The sequence below is a fragment of the Miniopterus natalensis genome, chromosome 14 (genome assembly GCF_054644295.1).
Source record: "Miniopterus natalensis isolate mMinNat1 chromosome 14, mMinNat1.hap1, whole genome shotgun sequence".
In the NCBI taxonomy this organism is placed as follows: Eukaryota; Metazoa; Chordata; class Mammalia; order Chiroptera; family Miniopteridae; genus Miniopterus; species Miniopterus natalensis.
Window position 1 is genome coordinate 52,022,307 of NC_142094.1, and position 20,030 is coordinate 52,042,336.

General features: G+C 48.8%; 1 protein-coding gene across 1 annotated transcript; it reads left to right on the forward strand.

Moving 5' to 3' along the window:
* The first annotated feature begins 658 nt into the window (after positions 1 to 658).
* LOC107536437 (pancreatic lipase-related protein 2) lies at positions 659 to 15,942 on the forward strand. The gene is made up of 12 exons (XM_016212116.2): positions 659 to 722; positions 1,305 to 1,459; positions 3,111 to 3,236; positions 3,532 to 3,666; positions 4,374 to 4,485; positions 5,323 to 5,442; positions 6,869 to 6,988; positions 10,276 to 10,394; positions 10,845 to 10,974; positions 13,048 to 13,159; positions 14,042 to 14,209; positions 15,879 to 15,942. The coding sequence occupies exons 1-12, from the start codon at positions 674 to 676 to the stop codon at positions 15,940 to 15,942; spliced, it is 1,410 nt and encodes a 469-aa protein (XP_016067602.2). The 5' UTR covers positions 659 to 673.
* Positions 15,943 to 20,030: the final 4,088 nt, after the last annotated feature.

Below are 20,030 nucleotides of genomic sequence, written 5' to 3' on the forward strand. Positions count from 1 at the left end.
AAACAGGCGCTGCCCGGAACAGCGAGGCCTCAGGCGTCCCATCCCGCCACCACCCACAGGGCGCCCGGCGGGCTTGGGCTCGTGTTTCCGAAGGGAGACTGGATGTGCCCTGTTATCTCCTGGGGAACACAATCTTTTGGCAACCGAACTAGTAAATTCAGATTAACAGGGTCCTTTCCTGTCCCCAAAGTCAGTTTTTCTTTCCTCCAATCTCACTTTATAAACAGCCCTGCTCCCGGCTGAGCTGCCTGTATGTGTTTATGATAATCTAGGTTCAAAGCACACTCATCTATCTTCCTGTCCTTTCTGCTAAGGAGTCCAAAGGATAAAGCCTGGTTATAAAAGGCCATGGCCAGCCTGCGGGCTGAGCGGAGACCTGGAGTCACACAGTAAGTCACGGCTGTGCCCCGGCAGGGAGCTTGGTGAGGTTGGGCTGCCGGAGGGACATGGCACAGAGGGGAGAAGCCACTGTACTGGGGAGGAGCCTGAGGCCGGGGCTCTGCAGAGGTGCTGCCCCCCAGCCTCAGGGTTCCCCACCTTCGGGGACAGCCCGATGGGGCCCAGGCACTGAGCTTCTGTTCCACTTGCTGTCCCCTGCGCTCCAGGCCACCTGCCCCGTCTGGGGTCGGTGAGCGTCAGCAATCTCTGCGTGTCTGTGTTTTCATCCGTGTAGATGCTGCCCTCCTGGATCGTCAGCCTTCTCCTGCTGGCCACTGTCAGAGGTAAGGGTGCTGTCACCACCCCAGGGAGAGGGCGACCACGCCTGGGCTGGCCTTTGGTGGGGCAGTTAGAGGCATTGTCATCATTATTATCATCATAATTAATAGCGTTTATCATTTCAAGACACCAGGATACATCAGGCAGCATCTCTGTGCTAGAACCGCAGGCTCTTATAAATGCCTGATGCTGGATGAATGCATGGGAAGGCCTGCCTGGGCCTTTCCTGGAAGTGGTAGTTTTAAGGCAGAAGGTTCCCAGGAATTCTCAGCCACTCCCCCACTACTGGCCTGGTGATAGGAGTTAAAACAGCATTAAATAGGCAGTTTCCAGTGCCTCCCCCAGACCCTCTGAATCAGCATCTCTGAGGGAGGGGCTGGGAATATGTACCTGCGATACAAGCATTCACCCCAGCCCCCAGGGGATTCTTGTCACCGTGGTATTTGGGGAATGCTGACAGCAAGGGAGAGACCAGCATTGGCCTCGGCCAGCCCTGGGCCACCCTGAAGAGTCCTCCCGTGTAGCTGAGGTGGCATTGCTCCTTTCCAGAACCTCACGGTCCCTGTCTGTTGCTCTTCCTGCCCCAGGAAGGGAGATCTGCTATAGCCCTTTGGGCTGCTTCTCTGACGAAAAACCATGGGCCGGGATCCTTCAGCGGCCCATAAAGTTATTTCCCTGGGCCCCCAAGGACATTGACACTCGCTTCCTTCTGTACACAAATGAGAATCCGAACAACTTCCAAGTAAGTGTGGGCGTGAAATGACTGCGGGGTGGGTGGGTTGCGGTGTCCACACCGGTGCCTTCCCGCAGTTGTGTAAGGAAAAGGCTCTGCCTTGGAAAGTCCTAGATGGTGCTCCCTCACCATTGGCAGCCAACTTAGCTCCCAGCACCAGAAACCCCTGATGAGATCTATGGATGCCTGACCCAGAAACCTCCACATTGCACACACTGTGTACAGAACTTCCTGGCATCGAACCCCGATCCTGGGAGGAAGGGGGTGTGAGCAGCATTTATGGAGAAATCCAGGCCTAATGGGTCTGTCTTCCTGCACTGGTCTGTGGAAGGAGAGGCCCTTGGGGAACAAGGGTGGGGGGTGTAAATCCTTCCTGAGGAGCTAGAAGCCAGGTGGAGGAGAGGGGACATTATGTTGTTAATTTTCAGCCAGGGATATTTTTTCCATGGATTTTTAGAGAGACTGGAAGGGAGGGAAGGATGCGGAAAGAGAGAGAGAAACATCGATTGGTTGCCTCCCACATGAGCCCCAGCTGAGACCAACCATCAAACCTGTAACTCAGGTACATGCCCTTGACAGACAATCAAACCCAAGACCCTTCCGTGTGAGGGCCAATGCTCTAACCACTGAGCCACACCGGCCAGGGTGAGAAGGGACATTTAATCACAAAAGCAAAGTGAAAAGGACCCTGGGAGCGACCTTCAGGTCCCAGAAGGCTGGGAGGGTGCAAGCCAGGCTTCTTCCAGGAGCTTAGAAGTGGCAAGAGCGAGCTCAGAACTCCAGCTGCTCACAGCTCCACCTCTGACAGTTTATAGAGCTGGGTTGCTATCCATAGCTCCCTGAGGTCAGCTGCTGTGGGGTTCTAGGGGACACACTCCCCACTCAGAGACCCCAGCTGGGAGTCTGCTTGGACATGGTGGTTTCAACCTGGTGATCCTTCTTCGGGTGTGCTGCCCATGGGGGCTGGTGAAGGGAGTCTGAGCGGGCCCCTGGCACCTAGGAGTCAGTTCCTGAGGCTGACAGGCTTGAGATGCCCCCAGCAGCTCCACTGAACCACATTTCCCCCCATGCCTGGTGCTTCTGGCCCAGGGGTCCTTCACCACTTCTGTTCCAGGGACTCTTCCACCATCTGGGGAAGCCTACGGGTCCCTTCTCAAGAGGATGTATTTAAATGCATAAAATAAAATACATTAGGTTACAAAGGAAGCCAATTATATTGAAAAACAGTTATCAGAACATTAGAAAAGATAAATATGTGATACAGTTACATATGTGCTGTTATTATGTCACTAAATAACAGGATCTAGGGGTTGGTCTAGTAACTACTGTCACTTAAAATAGCCATGAGAGTAAATGATTTTTAAGACATCTGCAACAACTGTAACATGATGTGAAAATATTTGTGACTTCTAGTGGTGACAGTGTTGCTATGATGACTGTGGCTTGCTGCCCAATTTCATAATTAACAGAAATGCTAGAAGGTCCATGAACTTGGGCTTTCTGAATTCTATCCTCAAACCCCAGGTCAGCAACTCCTGTTCTAGCCTGACCCAACTTCATGGGAGTTGTCCCCGTGACCTCAGTCTTGCTAGAACTGACTCTAACAGGTCTATGGCTTGGAAAGGCCAACATCTCAGTTCATCTTTTCTACTTTCACCAGCGGATCTCCGCCACGGACCTAGCCACTGTCAAGGCCTCAAACTTCCAGCTGGACCGCAAGACGCGCTTCATCATCCACGGCTTCATAGACAAGGGGGAGGAGAGCTGGCTGACTGACATGTGCAAGGTACTAACAGTGTGCTAAGCCCTGATCTAGTCAGTGGTCTTTTTGACCTGGCTGTGTCAATAACCATCTGGAAGATCTTAGACAAGTCATTTACTCCATTCCAGGCCTCAGTGTCCACATCCGTAAGTGGGGATAAGACACCCAGCTCATGGTGATGGGGTGGAGATTACAAGTGGGGGAAATATTAAAACTCTGATACCAGCTAGGTGCTGGATGGCTGTAAATTCCTATCTCTGGAGTGTGCAACCTGGGCCTGCTAATACATCAGTTCCTCCCTCTTGTTTTCCTCCCCCAGAATATGTTTAAAGTGGAGAAAGTGAACTGCATCTGTGTGGATTGGAGACATGGGGCCAGGACAGACTACACCCAAGCCGTCCACAACCTTCGAGTCGTGGGAGCGGAGATAGCTTTCTTAATACAAGGACTGTCGGTAAAACCCTGCCTGGGCCACATCCCGTGGGGAAGGGGAGGGGGGGGGCAGGCAAGCACCAGGGTGCACCCAGAGGCAGCCTGGGCACTGGTGGGCAGGGGCTGGGCCTGGACGCCTGGAAGCAGAGAGGGGCATTTCCTAAAATGATGTTGCAACCTTCTGCCTCTTGGCGTGTCCTGCAGATCCCTGGTTGTGGTGGTGCCTGGGGCAAACTAACCACTTTGGGCCTCAGTCTCCCCTCTTGCAATAAGCCGCCCTTGCAGGCTGTTCTGGGGATTCTAGAGCAGGCTGGGCTGCCCAACAGCTCTCAGCCCAGAAGATGAGTCTGCACTCTCAGAAAAAGGAAAGCCCCTTGCAGCCTTCTGGGTCTAGGCCGGAGCACCCCAGAGCTGGGCCCACCACCCACGCTCTCGCAGACAGGCCCAAGCCCTGCGGGAGGGGAGGGAGTCGGCAGCGGGTGTGGGTGGGAGCGGGCAGGGCCGGTCCAGGCTCCCCAGGTCGCCTGCAGTTGGCGCTTTGGCCGCTGGTCAGCACTGTTGGCCCGCGCACCAGACAGCGCGCAGGGCTCTGCTGCGGCCCGGGGCCAGGTCGCACTGTCCTAGGCGGTCCTGGACCCCATTGTCCTTCCCGGGACCTGCTCCATCCCCACTCCCGAGCTCGCGCATCCCCACCCCGGCCAGGGGGACTGACGGGCCATCTTTCCGCAGACGGAGATGGGCTACAGCCTGGAGAACGTGCACCTGATCGGCCACAGCCTGGGCGCGCACACGGCGGGCGAGGCGGGCAGGAGGCTGGGGGGCCGCGTGGGCAGGATCACAGGTAAGGGCGCGGGCGCGGGGACGCCAGGTGCGGTGCGGAAGCCCAGCCACCCGCACTTCCCACGGCCAAGGGCGCCCCTGCTGGTCCTCCGGGGACTGATTTTAGGTGCTGCCAGACTTAGATTAGAAAAATAATTGCCCATACATGTTCATGTTAATTACAAAATATATGATTGTAAATAAAAACACGCTTATTTAAAAAAAGATAACTAGCACATTAAACCTATGAGTCCGGGATTATTGTTGCTAGAGTGCTGCAGATTTTTCAAAAGGGAAGTGATTTTTTTTTTAACTAATTCATCAGTTCCACAAACACTTAACGTCTTTGCTGTGCCAGGTACAGGCAGAAAGAAGTGTCGGTAGATACAGAGAATGAATGAATCACTGGGCAAAATAAAGGCACGCAAGACATAGGCACAGACGCCTGTGCAGCCAAGTTTGCAGCTAACTGTGCAAACCGGTTCATGAGTGTCTCCTGCGCTCAGGGCGCCGTGCTAGGCGTGGGGTGAAGGGTAAGGGGGTTCAGAGCTTATGTTTATGGAGAATTTTCGTTTGCAAAGTTCTTTCTCTGGCGTCTTTGCGTGGGGTTTCCACGTTAACCCTGCAAGGTAGGCTGCTGTTATTCCCGCTTCCCGGTGGGGACACTGAAGCTCAGGGGTGACAGGCATTTGACCTTGAGCAGAACCTGGGCTAGAATACAGGTCACTGAGTCCTATGGGCTGTGCTCCTTCCTTCCACCCTCTGCTTCGGGCAGAAATCCCCATGGATTTGGGGGGTCCAGGGCTTGGAACCTGGTTTGTGTTAGAGCGTGGCCTCACTGTCCAGCCCCCCCTTTCAGGACTGGACCCGGCAGAGCCGTGCTTCCAGGGCACGCCCGAGGAGGTTCGGCTGGACCCGTCTGATGCCATGTTTGTGGATGTGATTCACACGGATTCCTCGCCCATAGTCCCTTTCCTAGGTGAGTTCCCCACTCCACCCCTTGGTGAGCAGGGCTGTAACTGGTGAGAGTAGGTCCAGGTATCCCCCCCTCACACACACATATTGCAGGGTTAACTACAGAAATAGCTTGGACACCAACCAAAGTGGGTGCCAGCCACAAATAAACAGCCAGTTCAGTGCCACTGGTGTCAGCCTGTGGCCCCCAACAGGACAAAACAAAACAAAACACTGCTCTAACCTCAGTCTTCAAACCCCGTGCCCTCCCTTAGTCCCCACTGTCCAGAGTGGCGGGCGTATTTATTATGGTTGCCTGACCTGTTCTTGCAAAATGCAAAGCTAATTTTTTTGCTCACTTCTTTTGTAAAAGCTTTGGTTATAGTTTGTGTTGTTGGAGATTAAATATATTCCTTCACTTAATTCTTCTAAAATCAAATGGGTGAACTTCCCTTTATGGTTTAAATAAATTAAAATTTTAAAATAAATAAAATTATATAAAAAATAAATAATAAACTCAGCGTTCTTTTTTCAATATTTTCTTATATAACCATTCATGAAACGTGCCGACAAAGGGTATGTTTTTAATAATGGCGATGGCCTAGCCGGGCGTGGCTCAGCGGTTGAGCATCGACCTAGGATCCAGGTGATCAGGGTTTGATTCCCGGTCAGGGCACATGCCCGGGTTGTGGGCTACAGCCAATCAATGACTCTCTCATCACTGATGTTTCTATCTCTCTCTCCCCCTCTCCCTTCCTCTCTCTGAAGTCAATAAAAGATACACTTATAAAAAATAATAATAATAATAATAATGGCGATGATTTCCATGCACTGCATTGGACATTTTGTACACATTCACTCATTAATCATAGTAACAACCCTAAAAAGTGGGCATTACTATTACTATTTCATAACTGAGGAAACTGAGGCTCGAAAAGCTTTAGTAATTACCCAAGATCACAAAGTGTGTAAATAGGACCTGGGTGTGATCACAGTTCTATGTGCTTAAAAAGACAAAGCGTCCAGTCATTATGTTGGGCTCTCAATATGACAATATAATGTGATGTGGTCTCGATATAACAATATAACATAGAAATCAAAATTTTTAAATGAATAAAGAATAGAAATTGCACCAGTCCTGATAGGCATCTACTGATGCACAGTGGTCTCAGGGTATATACGTATTGTTCATGGCCTCCCCGAGGTAGACAGAGACATATAGGAATAAACATGATTGCATGCCCACTTCCTCTGCTCTCTCCTCCCTCTTTATCATTCCAATGGCTCATCTTTTAGAACGTTCTGCAAAGCCAGACAGGGTGGCTATGGTGAGGGGAGAATTTGCCAAGAAAACTCTCGCTCTGGTTGGAAGGAGTTGGACACTCTCTGTGGCCATGACCCTGTCTTGGGACCACTTACCTCCCTGCTCATCTCTGCTTCCAATGTTTCAGGTTTTGGAATGAGCCAAAAGGTGGGCCATCTGGATTTCTATCCAAACGGAGGAAAGCAAATGCCTGGATGTCATAAAAATATCCTTTCTACCATCATTGATATAAATGGACTGTGGGAAGGTACGTACATTAGAAAAGTAAGACTGCAGCTGCTCTATTTGGGGAGAAAGCAGAAGGCGCGGTTGGACCCTCGTAGTACTGAATTTGCCACCACTTCCAGTGTGCTCATTCTGTCCCAGACATTGTCATAACGTCATGAGATAGTTACTCTGACTATCCCCATTTTACAGATGAAGAAACTGAAAAAGTTATAAAACTTGCCCAAGGCCACCTTCTAGTGAAGCCCAAATTCTGGCTGCAAAGCCCTGACCTCACACCCCAGCCTGCATTGTCTCCCCCCTTATCAGGATGCTGAGACATGAGCTGGCACGTTGGCAAATACCCAGCTCTGGCTTCGGCCCCCCCATCCTACCTTCACTGCTCGCTCCTTGAAGGGCATATGCAAAGATTTGGAGGGCTTTGACTTTCTTGCCCTTAGCTGTTGGCAGGTGCTAGGACTGGAAAGGGACTGAGCTGGTCAAAAGATCAAGTGGGGATGTCTCTGTGGGTTTGGGGAGCATGTGCATTGAGGGGGAGGCCTGGAGGTCTGGGGAGGATGAGCCTTGTGTGTGTCAACATCAGAAATGTCCAAACCTGAAGAGAATTTTTATGAGTTTAATTGAGCCAAACAGATGACAGATGCTGGGAAGCAAAATCTCAAAGGACTGAAAAAATGCTCTGGAGATTGGCAGTTTTACAGCTTACTTTATACATTAGAATCAAAGAAGGAGACATAAGAGGGTTGGTTACATGAGATCCACTGGTGGTTGATTAGGGATGGGGGAGAAAGCAAAACCGGGAAATCTCTGGGGTTGGATAAAAAGTAAAACAGAGAGACACACTTCTTTTCCATTGGTGTGTGTAAGAATTAATGATCAACATTCACGGCATGTAGAGGTGGCATTTGGGGAACAAGTCAACAGTGAGGGGGTCTTGGTCTGGTGCTCTCGTGGAGGGGTTGCCCTGAGGGGTCTAGAAAAGATTACTCTGACATTTCAAAGGTATGCTATCTTAGAGGCAAAAAGAAAATACCTTCACATAAGGTGAAGATTGGCCTTTGTCGCCTTCACTGGGTGGCTCAGTTGGCTGGAGTATTGTCCTGTACACCAAAAAGGCTTCAGGCCTGGATTGCGGGGCTGATCCCTGGTCAGGGCTCATATGGGATGCAACCGATCGATGTTTCTCTCTCACAGCGATGTTTCTCTCTTTCTCTCCCTTTCTCTCTCTCTCTAAAATCAATAAAAAACATATTCTTGGGTGAAGATTAAAAAAAAAAAAAAAAAAAAAAAGATTGACCTTTGTCAAGGAAGCTACAGGCCTGGGACAGGACTACCTGCCATGACCCGCTTTTAGTTAGGAATTTTGATGTTCAGACCATCCTGTGCGATTACTTTCGGTCTCTGACTTTGTTAGGCCCACCACGCAGGCCTCCCCTGAGCTTGTCAGGTTTTGTATGTGGCCCCTTTTTTGTCACATGCATGTCCCCGTTTAGCTGAGAGGCAGGTTCGGTCCCCCTAATACTAGGTGGCTTAAAGCCCTACCTCCCCTACCTGCCCTTGCCTGGCCTCTGCTCTCTACCTGCGGCCTCCCCCTGGAGACCATGCTTCCTCTCCTCCCTGAACATGGAGGCTTTGAGTCAGTGATCACTTCATTTTAGTGTTTATTTTTCTGAGCTGGGAGTTTCCTGAGGCCAGGACTGTGCCCGGGGCATCCCAGACAACCCAGGACCCTGCTCAGGGCCTGGCCCAAAGCAGGCGCTCAGTACAGTCCACGCCACTGTAGCATTTTAATATTCCACGTGCTTAACGTGAAAGACTAGAGTCAATAAAGCAACAGCCACCATCCACCAGCCGTAAGTGGGGCCTTCCACCTCCTCTCTGCCCAGCACCAGCAACTCCGAGGAAGACACGGCTGTTCCACTCCCAGAAGGAACACTGGACTCACAGTGAGGCTGCCCCCTCCCAGGAGCAAGGAGCAGGGCCCACATAATAGAAAGGAGCCCGGCTTTAATTAAAGAGGCCATTTAGAGGGCACAAGCCCATGCACACTGGAGTGTGCTTCCATTGTGTGGGCTCCGAGTCACCCAGGCGCTGGGCTGGGGAACAATTAAATCCACTTGCTCGTCTATTATGGGAGCCCTGGGCAGCAATTTTGGATGAAAGAAACAATTAAGTTTGAAACAGGTTGCGTTGTCTGGTAATGAGCGTTGGTGTGGGGCATGGACTGGCTTGGCTGGATGTCGCTGGGCCGAGGGGCAGGCAGAGCCTGGGGCTGTGGAGAGCTAATCCCCCAGCACAAAAGGGACCCGTCTTTTCTCCGTGGGTGGCAGATAAAGCCCCCCAGACCCCCCAGAAGTGGCCCCCAGGTATGTCGGGGTCACTGTGGATCACCTATGGAAAGTTTTGTACCGATTAGGTGGAGAAATGAAAAAACAATTTGCAAACAAGAGGGCTCGGTTTTAAAGAAAAAAATGCTAAATAAAGTGCAGTGAAGGAGTGTCCAGAGGGCCCCGTGACCTTGATCTCCACTTTTAGCTGTGCCTGCAAGAGTAAGGAGGAGGAATTTCTCAGCCTGACTTCTCGCTTGATGCCATAGGCACAGCAAAGCTCGCTTCACGGGACAGGCCTGTCCAGCGTCATCCGAGTTCTCAAACTGTGGCCCTCGGGCCAAACGCCACCCACCATAGCACGGGGCTGGCCTTCAGTGACTGGCTTTAAAGTGGGAATGCACTGCTGTCATCTAAGCCTGGAAACGTTTTAATGTAAATGTCAGGGTGCTTGTTTCTCATGAAAAATCAGACCGAGCAACCTGGGCCTTAACATTCAGCAGCTGGCTGACTATAAGATTCCTTTTTAAAGCCATTGCCATTCTCTCTCTGTATCTATATATGTATCTCTGTCTCTCCTCTCTGTGTATATAGCTGTATATATCTTTTTTCACTCCCTCCCAAGGGCCCCAGCCCTCATAAGTCATTCATGTCAGATGCCTGGCCCCTGGGGGACTGGACAAACGTGCTTGTTAGAACTTGCCACTCCCCACACTTGCCTAGCCCTGCTCAGCACATGGACACAGTGATGGAGAGAGGAAAGCGGCTCTAGCCAAACGCCATTACTAAACAAGTCCCCAAATTTCCCACTTGCCCCAAAGTATGTCACAGTCAGTGACCGAAACTTTGCGTGGTGACCAAGGTGTTTGGGGATGCCGACACCCATCTGTGCAGTGAGGAGGTGATTCCTCTCTCGGTCAGAATGGGTCAAGCTTCAAGAATGAGGTGCTCCTCCGAGCTCCCGTGGCTTTTGCTTTCTCAGGGACCCGAGAATTTGTAGCCTGCAATCACCTGAGAAGCTACAAGTATTACTCCAGCAGTATCCTGAACCCCGACGGCTTCCTGGGCTACCCGTGTGCCTCCTATGATGAGTTTGAGGGGGTAGGTGACCCCAGGGGCCTGGGGAAGATGTTGTGGGTGGCTCTGTGGCTGGTGGTTTTGTCCCTGTGGCTTGGAACAGAACAGAGATGTCACTCCACAGCTAATGAGAGGAGGTGCTGGTAATGCTGAGCCTCCCAGAGCCTTCTTACCTTCGGGGAGCAGGGTGGGCAGGAGGCGGAGGGCGCAGCCCTGACTGTGCGGGGCCTTCCCTAGATCCCCAACTTTTCCTTCTGAAAAACTCTCAAAGGATGCGTGGGTGGCGTGGATAGACGGCTGCGTGCACGCATTCGCCAGTGGATGGAGGGTGGAATGGGTAGAGGAATGGAAAGCCGGTTAGGTAGGTGAGAGGATGGGTGCGGGGTGGGCGATCAGTGCGGAGGGGAACTGATCAATCGAGTGGGGGGGAGTCAAAGGCCTTCGCTCACAGGCACATTATTGTTTCTCCACTAGAACAGCTGTTTCCCTTGTCCAGCCGGAGGGTGCCCCAAAATGGGGCACTATGCGGACCAGTTTCAGGGGAAAACCAGTGCCGTGGAACAGACGTTTTTCCTCAACACAGGAGGCAGTGGTAACTTCACTAGTAAGTTTCCCTTTAACCCATTTAAATGTCACGAATAATTTTAAAAGGCGTATGAATCTTATTAGTTAGGACGCTTGGTAGCGACCGACAGAAACTCAGCTCCAACCAGCTTAAATGATAATGGAAGGGTGGTAGGACGGCATTGGTCTTGGGTCTGACGTTCACCCCGTTAACCAATAATCCTGGTCGGTGGAGTCCGTCGAGCATGAGTGGCCCAGGCTGGGTCATGTGTCCACTCAACCCTGTGGCAGGAAGGATGGACCCATTGACAGAAGGAGGCAAGATGGGGCAAAGTCACCCCCATAATTATCCACCATACCAGCCCTCCTGTGTACACACACACACACACACACACACACACACACACACACACAGAGGAACATGCCATGTTTTTGTTGTCATTTTGCCCAGCTTCTCATTTAAAAAGTGGAAAGTAGTAAAACCATCAAGATTTATTTGTTGTAAGTAATATCACATGGTGCTGAATAGAAGAGCAATGATTTCCTGAGGGAGTTTTACATATAAAAAATGTACAGAGCACTTTATAAAACATGTTTTATACACACTATTTTATATAATCTTCACAATACTTACCATAGAAGGTAATGGTTTGGCAGAATCTGTAAAGTCTCACGTGCACGTTCCTTTAAGTCAGAACGTACCTTAGGGAAAGTGCTGGCATGTGTGTGGAAGAAGGGATGCTCAGGGCCTTCACAGCAGCGTTGATTTTAACACCAGCAGGTTGTGGGGAGAAACCTAAATGTCCACTGGTGGTTAAACAGCCAGATACTGTGTGTAACCATTGAAAGAAGCAGATAGAAAACCTCGAAGGCACGTTCAGTTGGTGCCCTCTAGGAGACAGAGCCCATCCAAGTGGTTCAAATGAGGAGACCTTGTTGGAGGGCCTGCTTTTGGTAGTGGGGACAGGGTTAAAAGAACAAACTAGGGATGCTGAGGCGCCCAGAATCTAGTGGCTGCGGAGCTCTAGGAATGGGGTGCGTCAGAGAGGCAGCGAGTTACGGCCAGACAAGGAGGGTGCAGGGGAGCAAACACCTCCATCCCCCTCCCCCTGCCTCTGACCCCCTGTGCAAGCCTCTGATGGGCTGAACTCAACAGAAAGCTGGTGGCAAGGATCCCTGGCGAGGCCAACCTTCTGGAGCGCAGGACAGGACAGAGAAAGGCAGTGAATGGGTCTGGTGTGGGGATGGGTGGAGAGCACAGAGAATAACAGTTCATATTATTTACAGAAGGGGGAAAGCCTATATTTTTATACATTCATATATGTGCGTGTAAATGCTCATGGAAAGCTCTAGATCAGGGCATCCCAACCTCAGCTCTGTTGATATTGGGGGCTGGGTCATTTGTTATTGTGGAGACTATCCTGCGCATTGCAGTATGTTCAACAAATCTGTGGCCCCTAACAGAGAGATGCCAGTAGCCCTGCACCCACCCACCCCCTTTCCCTGGTGTGACAATAATGTCTCCAGACAGTGCCACATGTCCTTGAGAAGCAAAAATCACCCCCTGGACCTGGTTAAGTATACAAGCCAAACTGGTTACTTCAAGGACAAACCTTAGATGGAGAACAGGTGGACGGGGGTGCTGAGGAAGGCTTTATTTTATTTTTTAAAAATTAATCTGGGTTGTTTTCCCACTGAGAACACATCCATTGCATGGGAAAATAACAAAAATAAAAATAAAAAAAGAAAGAACAGTAAGTGATGTATCCAAGTGTTGGAGCCACAGCCAGCCCTCCTTCCTCAGCAGTGTGCACCAAGGGTACACGGGTGTAGTAACCAACCGCCCTCCATCCATCAGAACACACGCATCGCTGGGTTGGCAAGAGACTGTGCTGAGCTACAATATTTACTTCCCCCTGAGTCCCTCACCCCCACCTGCAATCTGAATTCCTGGGACCGCGGCTTCACGAAGGAAACCTTTAGTCCCATTCCCCCTTACCTCCCACTCGTGGGGGGTCAGAGCTTGGAACAAGAATGCTTCCATGGGTCTTTTTTTTTTTTTTCCCCAAAAAGTTGAGCTAATTGAACTGATTGTATTTCTTTCTTTGCACAGGTTGGAGATATAGGGTGTCGGTCACACTGGCTGGAAAAAAGAAAGTGAGTGGATACATCAGGATTGCTCTATATGGAAAGAATGGAAACTCTAAACAATATGAAATTTTCAAGTAAGTTTGATAGTAAAGCGAAATGAGCATACTTTCCATAAGAGAATATTCATAAAAGGTTGGTTATAAACTGCTTTATAAATCTAGCCATACAGAACCACTGAATCCTAGAATGTCAGAGCCGGGAGGAAGTCTTAGCATCTAGTTCAGTCACCCCCTCTGAGAAGACTGAGGCCCAGAGAGGAAGAGCTCGCTATTTTAAGTGCTGACTCCTTTTGGATGGCCAATCATTGCTTTCCTCCTGAAGAAGTCTTACGAATATCACATTCTCCTGAGTTGAGGCACATTTAGATGGCAACGCCTTCCCATCCAACACACGCACTTGGACCCCCACACGTGCTCCACGTGAAGCCTGAGGCTGGCTTCTTGTTGCTGTGGCCACCTCAGCACCCAGCTTTTGCTGAACATATGAAGTTCTTGGTAAAAATGTGTTGGATTAGTACACAACTGTGCTGTAAAGTTAGATTCTGTTTTTGCACTAACTTTGCATAATGGATTCCATGTTATATGAAAGTTCTTTGATGACTTCTTATGCTACATATGAGATGCCTGCCCACAAATGACCCCGCTGAACCACACGCATCTTTAAACAAAGACATAATGAGTCCTGCGGTGAACATATAGAGTTAATTCGCCACCCCAAGTATTTTACTTCCTTCTAGGTACCAATCAAGACAGTGAGAGTCTAGAGTCCAGTATTTTTTAAAGGTGTGTGCTCTTCACAAATGCATTTGTGTTTTAGCAGCCCCTGGCTGTGTACGAAGTCATGCAAGGCAATTGCAGAAAACCAACAATAACAGCCATTGTTTGGAGAAGCAATAGGTTGCTATCATCCTAGGTATGCATCTATCCAGCTGATGAACTTTCTGTCTGTGTTTTCAGGGGATCCCTCAAACCGAATGCAAGTCATATGCGTGACATTGATGTGGACTTCAATATTGGAAAAATCCAGAAGGTTAAGTTCCTCTGGAACAACCATGTGATTAATCTCTTCCGGAACAAACTGGGGGCTTCAAAAATCACAGTGCAACATGGTGAAGATGGGACTGCGTGCGTATCTTTTATTCCACCTAAGTCATTTCTATATTTACCTATCCGTCTATCTCTGCATACACACACGCATACAATCACCCGCCCACCCATCCACATATCCGTCTACTCATCCATCCGTTCATCTCTTTCTGTCCATCTACTCAACCACTTACCGATCCACTTATCCATCCAGCCGTTCATCTTCCCAACTATTCATCTCAACTCTCCATCTATCCATCCGATTCACTTTGGAAAGTCAGATACCATTTTCCTTAAGCCAAAGTCAACTTGGCAGGAGCAAGGCAAAAGTTGTAAGGTATAGACTCGAGTAACAGGCCAATATGAGACTGTTTGATCTCAAACAATAAGGAAAACACCTGGGCAGTAGTTGTGGGGAACCTCTGAGTTCATTTCAGTTGGGGTGCATTTATTCATACAGATTGTTTTGTTTGGAGACTATGGCATGAGAGCAAATATAGACTGTGTTAGGATCTAGCTCACAGTGGCAAGCTCTTCTCTTGCTGAGGGAATAGAATCTTACTTGGTAAGGGTTAGGAGAGAACATAACAGTGTCTAAAATATGGAAAGAAAGAAGGCTACCTTAAAGAGAATATAGAAAATAACAGGATGTCAGCATCTGAAGGAAACTTAGAAATCACCTTTCAGCTGCTCTCATTTTAAGATGAGAAGAGAGATTTGTAGAGTCAAGTAACTGGTCTAAGGCCACATAGGAAAGCTACAGAGAAGAATATTGGGCTTCCAATTGTTTTCAAAGCACTTACCAAAACCTTGCTCAGCTGCATGACTTAGCCATGCTGACTATACATGATTCCCAGTGTATTGTTGGAAGGATCAGATGTCACTGCGGCTGTGCCACTACTTTGTATGCTCAAGAGCAGAGCATGAGGCACAACCAGGACTTGGACCCAGTCCTCTGACCTCCCTGTGCCCTCGCAGCTCACAGTGGGATGTGGAGCTGAGGAGTCCCTTTGTGACTGGCTTTTTCTCACATAGCGTAATGCTTTCAAGGCTCATCCATATTATAGCATGTATCAGTACTTTATTCCTTTTTACTGCCAAATAATATTCTATTATATGGATATACCACATTTTATTTATCCACTTATCAGTTGATGGACATTAGGGCTGTTTTCACTTTGGGGCTATTATGAGTAATGCTGCTGTGAACATTTATGAGCAAATTTTTGTGTGGACATTTCTCTTGGGTATGTACCTAGGAGCAGAATTGCTAGGCTATGTGGTAACTCTATGTTTAACCTTTAGAAGAACTACCAGACTTTTTCCAAAGTGGCTGCCACATTTTCCATTCCCAGAAGCAGTGTATGAAGAATCCTGCAGGGTCTTGGCTCTAGGGAAGTCCCCTCTGGGCAGGCTGGGGCGCCCCTGTCCCCCAAATTCATTGCCAGGCCCCAAACTCACTGGAGACCCCCTTGGTTTTGTAAATCCTTGGTCTGATTCATTCTTAGCTTGTTAAAAGGCCACAGAAGGGAAGGATGTTCTTTAAGTGGTTTTGCTTAGTAAGAATCACTTAGACTCTGCCTGGTGTAACCAAGCCTTTCAGTCAAAAAGACCTGAATTCCAGGGGTTGACTAGATGCTGTTTCCTCATCTGAGGTCACATTTCCACGAGCTGACGAGCCTCATGCTGAAAATTTTTTTCTCCACAGGTACCATTTTTGCGGTGATGACACTGTGAAAGAAGACAGGCTACAATCTCTTCAACCTTGTTAAAAGTGTGGTTCTCTCTTATATCTTTGTGGTAATAAATGTTTAATGCCCTCGGGTTGACATTGAGGTGTTCATTTGACATCCTCCTTGTTCTGGGGTCACATTTTGGAAATGATTTTTGGGACTGGAGCCCTGTTGGCTACAGGTCATGCCTGAAACTTCCCGCAGGCCATCTTTTGCCACCGTCTCTCCCAGAGCACTTTGTATGGCCTGTTCTAATGTAGACAATGAAGTTATGTCCTATTCGAAAAGCTCATTATTACTTCCAAGTGTGGCCTACCCAGCCTTGAACATTCTAGGGTAGGGGGCTGACCCCATGGAAGAGCAGCCTGGGTGGCATGAGTACCTCTGAGCCATTGGAGGAAGAGGGGCTTAAAAAACAGTTAATACAGCCACATGGCACAAGGTGCAGATGATCCAGAGAGTATTCTTACACAAGGTTCATCTTCTTCTGTCCTTGCCCCAAGTCTCTCAGTTCCTCTCCCAGGGACAACTTGAGTTTTTCCAGAAATATTCTACATACACATATGTGTGTACCTATCTCACACACCCCAGCCCCACCGCCACCCTTTCCCCAACAAATGGTAGCCTACAACACACACCGTCCTTAACCTGCTTTTTACACTATCGATGCTGGATATCATTGTCTAATGGTACAGGGAGAGCTGCTTTATTCTCCACAGGGCTTCGCAGGTGCCGCCAAGGGATGCATGTGGTGTGCTTGTCCCTGCGGATGGGCATATAAGTGGTCTCCCAAATTTTCCTGGCGCAGATGTGCATGCATCTAATATCCTTTCATGGTATGTGTGGAGTGCGGGCCTTCTAGCCTGGCCTTTGCCCGAGCGTGGCCTCCCACTAACCCCGCTGACCTGGTGAATTAAAGAGGCCGATGCAGGAAGAGAGTCACTCTCGGGGCTGGGGGATGGTGGAGTAGGGTTCCCCGATTGGACAGGAGTGGGGACACTCACTGTTCAATTCTGAGACTCCAGAAGTGGCTTCACTTAGCAATTCCGTGAAAGACCTCGTGACAGCTGTGGCTGGTGCTTAAAGGGGGCGAGGTGACTCACCCACTGAGGTTCCAAGAACGAGGCAGAAGGAGGCCCCTTCCCTTTACGGGGGCGCCTCTACTTCCTGGCAGAGCAAGGAGCTGGAGCTCCACACCTTGGGATTTTTCTTTCATTCACCTTTCTTCTTTGTGTTTTCTAAAATTCTTTTTCCTGAAGCGCTGTACGGCATTTAAAATCTTGCCCGACTACGGTGAAGCAGGTCCTTGTCTCCAAAACTTTCCTTTGACACCGCCTAGATCTCAAAAAAACTGCAAATTGTAGAACACAGGTTCTCAGCCCTGACTGCGCAATAGGATTGACCGGGGAGCTTTCAAAGAAAACCCACGTCTAGGCCATATCCTGGACCAATCGGGATTTCTGGGGTGGGGCCCAGCACTAGTATTTTTTTTTAAATCCTTGGGTGATGTACAGCCAGGGTTGAGAATCACCGTGTGTGTTTCCTTCTAAGAGTTTAAATAACACTCTCTAATCTTAACTCTTGCTAATTCTCATAGCGTGATACAGGGCTCCCCGGGGGGGGGGGGGGGGGGGGGGCGGAGCTGGCCTTGAATCCCAGCTTCCCCTCTTTCCACCTGCGCTACCTGGGCCTGGCCAGCACCCTGCTGGAGTCCCGAGCCCACAGTTGTGCAGACAGCTTCGTGTCTTAGCATTTACCTGCCCACACACAAACCTCGTAATTCCACGATATTTCACTGAATCAAGAAGTGAGTGGTGACAAAGGTCTGATACAAAGCCCTCGATGAAAAGCCCAGGCATCTTTATCCTGCCTTCCCAGCCTCCCATCGGGGAAAAATAATGAATACTTTACAAAGCTATTTCATAAAATGTTATGTTAAATGAACAACAAATCACTTTTCCTTTTACTAGCTTTAAATTCTAATAGTGCCATTTATTCCTGACCTTCGGGAATGTGAGACATTTTCAGTGACAACATAAAAGGAGTTCTTGTTTGAAAACACATGCTACTTTGGGCCGCATTTTATCGCTTGTAAGTATAGCGTGCACTGGCATCACTCACCCCAGCCTCCCACTTACTCCTAACTGGTGTATATTTCGGTTGACATTTATTGCTCTCCTGTGTACATGTCAAATTCCTTAATAATGACCCTGACGGCGATGTAGAGCTCGATATATATGAATTACTTCTGCTACCATATAATCAGTGTTATCTATTAGAATGCTATTTGTGACACATCACACTCAAAATAAAAATCGAATTGATTTTTCTGTTATTTGAACATGGTGCCGCTCACAGCAAGCCTTTGATTGAATCTTAAACACTTTAATGCTCTATTTTTGTTTGAGGCAGTTCAGAAATGGAGTTTGCATTATTCACAAAGCGAAAGCGATTTGCAAAACAACAAAATCAAATTTCCAAAAGCATCTTTATTTTCGAGCCAAGGGAATGAATTTCGTAAAGCTATCGTTACAGGGTACACAAGGCAGGACGAGAGCCTCCCACGCGCATTTCATTTCTGTGCATCCATTTTCATCTAAATTAGATTTTAACTAATGCAGGGTATGAAAAGCCTCTGCCAGGCCTTTGTTTCTACCTTTGTCTCTCGAGCAATTGCAGGCTTTTGTCAGCTAATCTGAGCTCCACCATACTCATCCCTCTCTCTCGGCAGTGGGTTTGGGCTACATGCTCCATGTTCAGAGCCCATGGGGGTTCTGTCCCCCACATCCCCCAAAGGGGTCTCTCTCAAGAAGGCACCTGCTTGACCCATACTGCTTACGAAATAAATCACTTGCGACCAGGCCACAGCTAGCATCGTCCCCTTGGGTTAATTCATGATTTGGAGCAGGGGTTGGTGAATTAGGACCCATGGGCCACCTGTTTTGACACAGCCCTCCAGCTAAGAATGGTTTTCATGTTTTTAAATGGTTTCTAAAAAACTCAAAACAATATTTCATGATACATGAAAATGATATGAAATTAAAATGTCAGTATCTATAAATAAAGTTTTATTGGAACACAACCACACTCACTAATTTCCATATTGTCTATAGCTCCTTTCCTGCTAAAACAGAATTGAGTAGTTCCCACAGAGACCATTCGGCCCACAAAGTTTAAAATGTTTACTATCTGGCCCTTTGCAGAAAAACTTTGCAATCCCTGATTTAGAAGGTAGGGCCGTGGTAATTGATGTCCTAATAAAAGGGTTGGCACCTTCAGGGCGGGAGGCTTCGTAGCACTCAAATAAAATGCTGCATTTGTGACAATAAATCTAAAAAAAAAAGGTTTTTTAGACACACTGCCAGAAGGCCCTCAAAATGTTTATAAGGAGATAAAATGAGGGAAACGGACAATCAAAGCAATCCTAACCTTCGAAAAGCTGCAGGCATGATAAATAATGTACACAAATCATAAGTCAGAAATGCCCTGAGACAAACGGTTTAAAAATAATTTAAGCACTCACCAAAAGTGGGTTTTAAGTGATTTTTAGATAAATTGGAGCTGGGGTCTGGAACTGGGGAGGGAGGGGGTGACATAGTCAGATGGAGAGGCCTGGGGAGAGTTGCCCTTGGTATGATCTTCACGAGAACACATACCAGAAAGAAGGCCCATAGGACCTTGGGGCTGAATGCCCAGCTCCTCTAGGCCATGGAGAGCCTCGTACCCTTTTCTGATGGTACCCCAGGCTGGTCAGGAAAGGTGGGGTGCACACTTCCTCTCAGCCTTTGGAGAACCCAGACAAACCCTGTTTGAATCTGAATATGGGTACTGGGTTTTTTGGGAACATGTCAGCCTTTGGGGTAGGGGAGACCTGTATTTTTTTGGGGAAGGGGCCTGACTTTGGAAGATGGATGGGGATTGTCAAGGAGACGGCAGACAGGGGCTCTGCCTGCCTGGGCCATCTCACCTGGACAGCTCACACCGTGGAGTGCTCCCTCTAGGCCGGCCACAAGGGGAAGCTTGGGACATTTAGAGAGGGCAGAGTAAATTGCTTAAGGAACCCAGAGGTCTTCTGGGAAAGAAGCAGCCAAGACCGCAACTCCTAAAATTCTGGGGTTGAGACGGGG